At 59.1% G+C, this 9,748-nt stretch overlaps 1 protein-coding gene across 4 annotated transcripts in view; it reads left to right on the top strand.

Annotated features, from left to right (window-relative positions):
- Positions 1 to 8,324, top strand: part of PRKAR1B (protein kinase cAMP-dependent type I regulatory subunit beta) — a 182,702-nt gene extending 174,378 nt beyond the window's left edge. For all 4 annotated transcript variants that reach the window (XM_017894057.1, XM_017894049.1, XM_017894045.1 and 1 more), the window contains exons 10-11: positions 6,071 to 6,152; positions 6,945 to 8,324. In XM_017894057.1, coding sequence (XP_017749546.1) covers positions 6,071 to 6,152; positions 6,945 to 7,117 — 255 coding nt within the window. In that variant the 3' untranslated portion in view covers positions 7,118 to 8,324. The remainder of the gene's footprint in view (positions 1 to 6,070; positions 6,153 to 6,944) is intronic.
- Positions 8,325 to 9,748: the final 1,424 nt, after the last annotated feature.

The raw sequence follows: 9,748 nt of genomic DNA, 5'->3' as shown, positions 1-9,748 counted from the left end.
CCCTCCTCCTCCCTCCTCCTCCTCTTCCTTCTTCTTTCTTCTTCCTTCTTCCTTCTCCTTCTTCCTTCTTCCTCCTTCCTCGTCCTTCCTTCTCCTCCTCCTCCTCCTCTTTCTTCTTCTTTTTTTTTTTTCCTGAGACAGGGTCTCGCTCTGTCACCCAGGCTGGAGTCCGGTGGCACAATCACAGCTCACTGCAGCCTCAACCTCCTGGGCTCAAGCGATCCTCGCACCTCAGCCTCCTGAGTAGCTGGGACTACAGGCAGGTGCCAGCACACCCCAGCATTTTTGCGTTTTTTTTCTTTTTTTAAGAGATAGGGTCTTGCTATGTTGCCCAGGCTGGTCTCAAACTCCTGGCCTCAAGCTGTCCTCCCACCTCGGCGTCCCAAAGTGCTGGGATTATGGGCGTGAGCCACCATGTCTGACCTGATTTTGCAGGAAATTTTAAAAAATCAAAATAGTTGCAAGGAAAATGAATCCTTTATGATTCCCCTGCTGCGGACAAAATGGCCAGGACAGAACAAAACGGCCGGGGCAGGACGTTCTGCGGTGTCTCCTCCCAGGTTTGTGCCACTGGGTTATTTTTAGAGTCGGGTTAGAATCAATAAGTGAGAAAATTTGGGGAGTATGACCTAGAGTTTTGGCAAGCATGTTTTTCCAGCCCAAAAAAACCCAGACTCTCAATCCTCCTGAGAGCGTCTGTGCTGCCTTGCGGCAGTCTGGGAAGTGGAGTTGGACAGGAGCGTTTATTTCCAGAGCTTTCGACAGCTTGAGAGACCATGGCGCGTCTCAAGCTGGGCCTCCCGGAAACTGAGGGCGCGTGGTGGTTATGGCAGCTGCCCATGTCGTGGGAGTGCTGGATTCTGCCAGCTGGAGGTCGGCACCCCTACCCCTCCTGGTCCATGTCCGTCCTGTTTCTCCTTCCTCTGCTGTTCCCTGTCTTTCTGCTCTTGGACTCAGGCATCTGGCACAGATGCCCACGGGTGGGCAGGCACAGGACGGGGACTGTCACCACCATCAGTGTGCAGGCGTATCAGCTAGGGAGAGAGGCCGAGCTGCTGTAACAAACAGTCCCTGCAACAGTGCAGTGGAAAGAACAGAGAAAGGTCTCCGTTTCTTGAGAAGGGGTGGTTGTGTGTGTCAGGTGGGCGAATGTCTGTCCCGTATGGCGCTCCCGACGTGTGTCTCCACCAGGGGCCTGGCCATGGGTGTCATGTGGCTGAGACATGGGGAGGGAATTTGAACCCAAGTCTGCTGGACTCGGAGGGTCCTGCCTCTTTCCCTCCTTGGCTGCTGATCCCGGTGGAGATGAGAGGGCAGGAGGAGGGAGTCCCATGGCCACCAGACTCCGCCAAGGAGACCACGCTCCCCTCCTCCTGGTTCCTCCCTGACTCTGGTTGGAAATGGAAGCTGCCCAGCCCAGGCCAGGGGTGGGAGGGGCCGTGCCTGGTTCTCTGCAGCTCCGGCGGTCAGAGGTGGGGGTCGGCTGTGGGAGGGCAAGGGGCAGCTGAGTGGCCGCGTTTAGCTCACGTGAACTTGGTGGCTTTGCACGGGGACCCTTCAGTACCCTGGGAGCCGGGGGAGGCACCTGTGTTTTTTATGACCCAGACTTTCCCAGCCCCAGGGACAGAGGCAGCGTCCCCCTCGCCATTCCAGAAACATGGCGTCTGAGCTCAAGACACAGCTCTATTGGGCATGTTTGGAGAAGGCAAAAGGATGAACTTGGCCTTAAAGATAGGGGGTCGACATGCTGGAGGCACGGGGGGACTGTTCCCGATCCACAGGCACCAAACACCTTCCTCCGGCCTTGGCCCCTCCCGTCCAGCGGTGCCACAGCCCCTTCCCGGGGGATGAACGCGGACGCTTTGGGGACCGATCCCTTTGCCTCACCGGTGGGGCTCCTGCCGGCCGTCTCGGCAATGACTCCTAAGAATACAAATTCCAAAAGTGGAGTGACCGTGTGGAAGGTTGTTCTGCGTTTTTGACAGCATTTTATCCCGTTTCGTGACTGCGTTCCTGGACGTCCCCAGAGGCCCTTCTAATTATCTGAAGGCCGCCCGTTGCAGGGTTGCATTCGCATCAGACAAACCTGCGTCATAGCGGAAACTCGGTGGAGCTGTGTTTGGGGGTGACTGGGGTGGGGGCTGGCAGGTTTGCTTTGGTGGCCTCTGGGGTGCCTCTGAGGGGTTGGTTTCCAGAAGTTTCCTCCGTGGCCTAAAACGGTGCCTGGCATGTGATGGGTGTCCAGTCACTCTTGGTGGGAAGCAGGAACGCGCCCACCCGAGCGGTGTTGGGGCTTCATGGTGGTTCTCACAAAGGCTTCAGGGGTGCAGGGGGGTCTGGGGGTGCCTGGGAGCTCGGAGATAGCCAGGAGCTGAGCGTCCTCGCAGCGAAATTCGTGCTGGCCGCTCCCGGGGCAGATGCAAGAGGGAGACGGGGGCCTGGAGGGGGCCGTGTTGCTGGGATGAGCACAGGAGGGATGAAGACAACTTGTCCCTGGCTGAGCCCCTGGAGCAGGGGCACCTGGGTTTGCCTCGAGGAGGAGGGCCTGGCTGCAAGCCCACGCCTCCTGGGTCTGCCTTGCAGGCTCCCCTTTGCCAATCCGCAGCACCCCTCCTGCAACAGGGCCTGTGAGCCATGTGTGCTGGCCACCACCACGGGTGGCCGCAGCCTTCGGGTGGGGCTGGATGTCATCTGCTTGTAGAGGCGGCAGGACTCTGACTGGCTACACCTCTGTGTGGCCTTGGCCAAGTTGCTCAACCTCTCTGGGCTTCTATCCGTGAAGTGGAGAAATTCATGCCCCCCACAACGTGCAGGGGCCCTGAAAGAGGGGGCGTGTGAAGGTCTAGGGTGCAGCAGCTACCTCCCTGGCCGGGCTGGAGGGAAAGACGGCAGAGGTTTACAAACCACATCTCTCCAGATCCTCAGAGAAGGGTCCAACCTGAAGGTACCCAAGCATCCTTTCCTATCAGGGCGTGTGAAGAATGAGAACGTCCCCAATTTAAAAAAATCATCTGTGTGGTCATTATGCCGCCCGTTTCTAGATGGCCTCTAGGAAATGCCGCCACTTAGAACTGGATTCCGGAGACGACCGAGCACGGCCAGTGTGCTCTTGCATCCAGACAGCGTGACAAGGGACAAAGTGTGGCATGTCCGGGAACAGTCGGCACAGCAGCCCTGTGGGGGCTCCCCGGGCCCATCCCTGCCTCTTCCTTGCTGGCAGAATCCCAATCCTCAGCCCCTCCCCAGAGCGGGGCACGTCCAGTCCCACGGGTCACATTCCCCAGCAACTGGCTTAGGGCAAGCGTGAGACCCACTGTGGCCAGTGAGGAGCGAGGGGCTGTTTCCAGGAGTTTCTGGAACGGTTTCCCACTGCTGAGCAGAGAAGTGCAGGAAAAAGAGGCAGGTTCTGTCTTTCTGCTGATGGTGTGGGGGTGGCCTGCGGTGACTCTTGGAGCCATGGCAGCCTCTGTGCCGCCCTGAGGGACCTGATGGAGGACCTTGCACCTCCCCGAGGTCCCAGAGCAGGAGGCGAGAGCGAGGCTGAGTCCCTGCCACCTCTGAGCCATGGAATGGGCCTGGGAGCCCTCCCATATCTTCTGACTGTGGGATCCGTGGCCCCCATCTTCTGGTTCTGTGGGATCCGTGGCCCCCCTGTCTTCTGGCTCTGTGGGATCTGTGGGATCCGTGTCCCCCCATCTTCTGGCTCTGTGGGATCCGTGTCCTCCCATCTTCTGGCTCTGTGGGATCTGTGGGATCCATGGCCCCCCATCTTCTGACTCTGGGATCCGTGGCCTCCCCATCTTCTGGCTCTGTGGGATCCGTGGCCTCCCCTATCTTCTGGCTCTGTAGGATCTATGGCCCCCCATTTTCTGGCTCTGTGGGATCCATGGGCCTTTATTTGACCTTAGTAGCCTCAAGTTGGGTTTTCTGCTGTTTGGGGTCAAAAGCACCCAAGCATTGCTCCACGTCCAGGTTTCACCAGGTAATCCCGTGAACCAGAGGCCATCAGGTTCATCGCCTGGATTCTGAGAGGAAAATAATCCCAGCTGTAAAACAGAAAGCTGTTAAAAATGGCACAAAGGGCGCATCAGTGGCATTTGTCTGCATCTTGTCCGGACAAGGCTGTCCAGACAAATAACGCCACTCACAGTGGCTCTCCTGTGCGGGGGCTTGGCCTGCTCCAGACGACATCTCACTATGTTTTCTCGCCTGCTCCAGACCCCATCTAACCAAATTTTCTTGCACCGAATTCTCAGAGTGGCCACAGCTTTGAAGACCGGGAAGCAGAGAATTCTCACCTCTGGGAAGGCTGGGGCCGGTGGCTTCAGAGCCCACGAGTTTCACCCTCTACCATCTGCCCCCGCCTGGGCCTCAGAGCCCAGAGCTGTGCCTGGGACTGGTCTGAGCCAGTGCCAGGACCGGGAGGAGGGCTGGGAGCTGTTCCCATGGGTGGGGGCCCAAGGAGTCTTGAGGGTGTCCGGGGTCTGAGTCTGTGGGCACCTGGCTGGGGGCACGCTCCCTGTCTCCCCCTGCCCACGGTGACGGCACTCGGCCGCCCAGTCTGTTGTTTACACATCTGGCTCATCCATCAGCTGGATTCATAAACACGGCCGAGGCCTGGGAGCCGAGTGGCCCCGTGGCCGGATCAGGGGCCCGGGTGGGGGTCTGGCTCTCAGAGGGGCTGCCAGTTGGTGCCTGGAGATTCCAGGCATGGCGGGCACCAGCAGGGTCTCCTGACCCACAGTCTTTCCCAGACTGTGACAAGGTGGGGAGTTACTCATTAACCCAGGCACAGCCTGGCTGGCATTTGATGAGGCTGGGTCTGGGTGAGCCAGAGTGAATGGAGCCCACCTTGAAATGAAGTGTTCGTTCTCCACGAGTGGCTGCTCTGAGAGGGCCGTGGTCTGCCAGGCCGCCCGGGGCTGTGGGGACGTGGTCCCTGGTACCCGGATGGTGCCGTCTCTGGGCCCTGGAGGGCCAGGCTGCAGGTGCCGCCACCTTCCTGGGCCTCAGCTTCTGTGGCTGTAAAATGGGATGGTGACCTTCCTCATGCAGGTGCACTTATGCAGCAGACGCAGGGCCCTGCCTCTGCGGACTCGGGACGGGTCAGAGCATGGTGCTGAGAGAGCTGCTCAGAGTGGCATTTGGGAGGTGTCTGAGGCCGACGGCATGCAGGGCCGGCCACGGAGCTACATTCATAACACCTGTTGGGGGTGTTTGGTGTTGAGAACGGACCGTTTCCCCGGCTGTTCAGAGGAAGCCTCTCTAATGTGTCTTCACAGCGACTGTAGGTGTCAGGGGAAGTCCTAGGTTCCCAGCAAGGGGAGTGTCAGGTGGGGAACAGTGACATGGCAGTCCCATCTGGCCACACAGTCCACACTCTCCCTGTGCCAGGCCACGGCTTCCACACGTGGGGCCCTGGAGGGACCAGAGTCCAGGGGACATTTAGCTACCCCGGCCCCGCCGTCCGCAGGCTGGATCTGTGCGTGGCACGTTCTGCGGCGATGCCCTGTGATATTCTGCCCACGGCCTCTGTGTTAATCATTGATCTGGGCAATCCGCAGACCCCTCCCCACTTCCCCATGTGGGGGTCAAGAGGGTGCTTAGTGGGCGTGTGACCCTGAGCCAGCGCCCCATTCCCCCGGGGAGGCCTGGACGAGCTCCCAGTCCTTGAGAGTGGATCCAAGGTCAGCTCAGAGCCCGGCAGCCCCGTGACAAAGATACTGACCCCCAGTGAAGGTCCCAGTGCGTCCCCACTTGGCTCCTCCACTCGCCTCGGCAAAGGTGCGGGAGGCCGGTGAGTTCCATTTCGAGGAGCTGTCTGTGTGTCTGAACAAAAATGGGAGCTGGGCCAGGCCAGACAGAGGTCTCTGGGCAGGTCCTGCGGTGCTCAGACGCCCTGGCCGCAGGTGCCAAGAAGGGGAGAAGCAGCAGCATTGGATGTGCTGGTGGCAGTGGCTCCGAGGGAAGGAGGCGGGTGGGAGGTGGGGGTTTGGGCACTGACCCCTCGCGTCCGTCCCACCCTGCACCCGCCTGGCTGGCGCTCACGTCCCTCCTCCTCCACCCACAGGGCACCGCATCCGTGCTGCAGCGCCGGTCCCCCAATGAGGAGTACGTGGAGGTGGGGCGCCTCGGGCCCTCTGACTACTTCGGTGAGTCCAGTGGGTGTCCCCTCCCTCACACGGCTGTGGCTGTCCCATTTGGGGTCCTGGGAAGGGCCTGGAGGCGAGGAGCTACTGGGGGGCCTCCCTGGGGCCTTGTAGTGGGGCTTGGTTGAGCCCTAGTGTGGCTGCAACAGAAGGCTCAGTCCTGTTCCCCGAAATTGAGGTCCCAGGGCTGGACTTGGATCCCCAGAAGCAACCAGCCCTGGATGTGGGGTCCCCAGAGGGCATGACCTTGGGGGAGGCAGCCTCCTGCTTCTGGGATGAGGGGGCACAGTGTAGCCCTCAACCACCAGCATTCCCGCAGCTGGGGGTGGGTGGGCTTGAGGGAGGCCCAGGCACACGTGGGCACACCTGGGCGTTCCTGCAGCTGGGGGTCGGGGTCCTGAAGGAGGCCTGGGCACAGGTGGGCATTACTGTAGCTGGGGGTCAGGGTCCTGAGGGAGGCCTGGGCACACATGGGCATTCCTGCAGCTGCGGCTTGGGGTCCTGAAGGAGGCCTGGGCACAGGTGGGCATTCCTGCAGGATTGCCCAAAAAAGTGCAGGACAATGCCTAGCTGAACGTGAATTTCAGATAATAAACAATTCATTAGCATAAATATATCCCAAATAGTTCTCAGGCTATACTCATGCTACAAGTTTGTTTGAAATTCGAATGTGCCTGGCACATCCTACCCTTGAAAGGGAGCCGATTCCAGGGTCCGGGGCGCAGCCTTTCCCTGCTGCGACCACAGGACCCCCAGGCCCCCAGGCCAGGCCCTGACCTCTGTCTTCACCCCCAGGGGAGATCGCGCTGCTGCTGAACCGGCCCCGGGCGGCCACTGTCGTGGCCCGGGGGCCCCTCAAGTGTGTGAAGCTGGACCGGCCCCGCTTCGAGCGCGTGCTGGGGCCCTGCTCCGAGATCCTCAAGAGGAACATTCAGCGTTACAACAGCTTCATCTCCCTCACCGTCTGAGCACAGCCCCCGCCCTGCAGCTGCATCTCCCCATTGTGGTGGCCCTGCCGCGCTCGTCTGTGTCGGGGCCCCGGAGCCGCCGTGTGAGGTGTGAGCCGGGGGGGGCTGGGTCCCGGCAGCCTGAGGACTGCCCCTTCCCCGGAGTCGCGTTTGGAATAAATAATCACCTTGTGCATTTCCAAATCAGAGGACAAGGGACAAAGCGCATCCCAAGAGCAAGGAAGGGACAGGCCAGCTTCCTACCCACACACCTCCCCGGCTGCCTCTGTGGGCTTGTCCTGGGGGGCCCATCCCATCCCTGCCAGTCTCCTGGAGATGCTTGAGGATGGGTCCTGCCCAGAACCAGGCCAGGACGTTGCCTCTGGGGCCTGGAGACCCTGTGAGGTCAGGTCCCCCAGATCGAGGTCCGGGTGTGGGCAAGAGTATGTCAAAGGGAGCTGCCCCCCAGGGGAGATGAGGCTGAAGAAAGAAGTTGAGGCCCCTCCCGCAAACATGTGCCCTGCCCTCCCCACCACATCCCACCACACCCCCACCTCCCCAGGGGGCCCTGCTGCGGATGCTGGAGTGGGAGAGTCTCCGGGCTGTGAGATTGATCTTGCCTCTAACTGGAGAGGAAGCCGGGCACCGAGACACACGGGGCTCCTGCCTTGGGAGCCAGGGCTGCGGCCGCAGGTAGACCCTGGTAGGGGGGCCAGACTCGAAGTTCTGTTGGGAGGGGCTGGTGGGACTCCAGCAGCCTGTTCTCACCTTTCTTAGAAAGTCCACCCAGGGCGAGTTGATGTTAGGGAAAAGTAGAAGTCAAGCCAGCCGCGGGCCCCACGCTCCCCAACCCGCCCAACCGACTTGTCCCTTAAATGCGTCTTGGGTCCTGCAGTGATGATGGGAGCCAGCCAGGCCCGAAGGGGTGAGGCCAGTGCAGAGAAGCTTCCCAGGGGGCTCCTGGGTGCCCCGAAAGACAAGTGAGGCCATGCAGTTCACCCGATGTTGCTCCCGTCCCTTGTGTCCCGGGGAAGCTGTCCTTGGTCCGAGGTCACATGTTGCAGCCCCTCCCCTCCTGGCGGTTACGATGCGTGGGGCCCCTCCCCTCCCAGCCCCAGCCACGTCGCCGTGTCCCGCCTGTGCCTGTGGTGTCCTGTGGACCTGTGAGCCCTCCCCGCCTTATCTCTGCTCTGAGTGCTGCATGAACCATTAAATGTGCAATGAAGTACCTCTTCCCGCCTCGGGAGGCCTTGGTCTGAAGTCTTTTGTAGATAAGGGTTTTTTTCTTTTTCTTTTTTTTTATGGTGCTAAAATACACATAACACAAAAGTTACCATTTTAACCACTTTGAAGTATCCAGTGCAGTGGCGTTATCCACACCGTGGTGCAGCCATCACCACTGTCCACGTCTAGCCCTTTCATCTTCCCAAGTGGAAACTCTGCATCCGTTAAACAGCAGCTCCCGCTTCCAGCCCGAGGAGCCACCTGTCCACCCTCTGTGGCCCTGTGTATCCAGACATTCTCATTTCAACGCTGTCATTATACATGAGGGTCCGTGCTGCCCACCGCCGTGTCCCAGTGTGGCCAAGTGGATGGGGCCCAGCTCCCTGTCTCTGCACTGCAAGGGTCCACGTCCTGCCGTGGTCCCAGGTGGCCTTGTTCCTTGTGACTGTTTTGTGGGCCCTGACACAGACACCCAGATCCCAAGGCTGCCCCGGGAGGGGTCAGTGTGTGCCAGGGCCAGGGTGCCCTGGACCTCTGGATGGGATGGTAAACTCGGGTTCCAAGGGCAGGCCCAGCCCACTCATGCACCTCAGGCCCCCGGGATCTCTTTCGGCTGGGCACTGAGTAGGCCTGCAGGAAACATTTCAATAAATAAACAACAGTGAATAAGGGTTGCAGGAGAGAAACTTGGGGAGATTCAGGCTCTGACATCCACAGGCCAAACACAAAGGAACTTTGACCCAAGTCTCACACCTTATGCAAAAATTAACTCAAAATGGATCACAGACTTAAAACTGTAGGGAAACTGTTCTTAGACTTGACACTGGTCCATGAAAGGGAAATCTGATAAATTGGAATTCATCAAAATTAAAAACTGGCACCTGCAACAGACCTTGTGAAGATGAAAATACAAACCACAGACGGGGAGAAAAGATTTTCAAACCACACGTATCCCAGAGAAGACTCATACCTAGAATTGATCAAGAACTCTCAAAACTCGGCCGGGCGCAGAGGCTCACACCTGTAATCCCAGTGCTTTGGGACGCCGAGGCAGGCGGATCACAGGGTCAGGAGTTTGAGACCATCCTGGCCAATATGGTGTAACTCCGTCTCTACTAAAAATACAAAAAACTTAGCCAGGTGTGGTGGCACACACCTGTAATCCCAGCCACTTGGGAGGCTGAGGCAGGAGAATCGCTTGAACCCTGGAGGCGGAGGTTGCAGTGAGCTGAGATGGCGCCACTGCACTCCAGCCTGAGACTCCACAAGCAAACAAACAAAAAAAACAAAAACACTGTGTCCTATAGAGAAACAGGATCACCCAGACACTGCTTATGGGAACATAAGATGGGGCAGTCAGTCTGGAAAATAGCTCATAGTTTCTTTTTTTTTTTTTTTTTGAGACAGAGTCTCACTCTGTCACCCAGG

Source organism: Rhinopithecus bieti, unplaced genomic scaffold, assembly GCF_001698545.2.
Source record: "Rhinopithecus bieti isolate Rb0 unplaced genomic scaffold, ASM169854v2 scaffold_1017, whole genome shotgun sequence".
NCBI classification, from domain to species: domain Eukaryota; kingdom Metazoa; phylum Chordata; class Mammalia; order Primates; family Cercopithecidae; genus Rhinopithecus; species Rhinopithecus bieti.
Note: the sequence above shows the minus strand (reverse complement) of the source record. Positions and strands in the feature narration are given on the sequence as shown.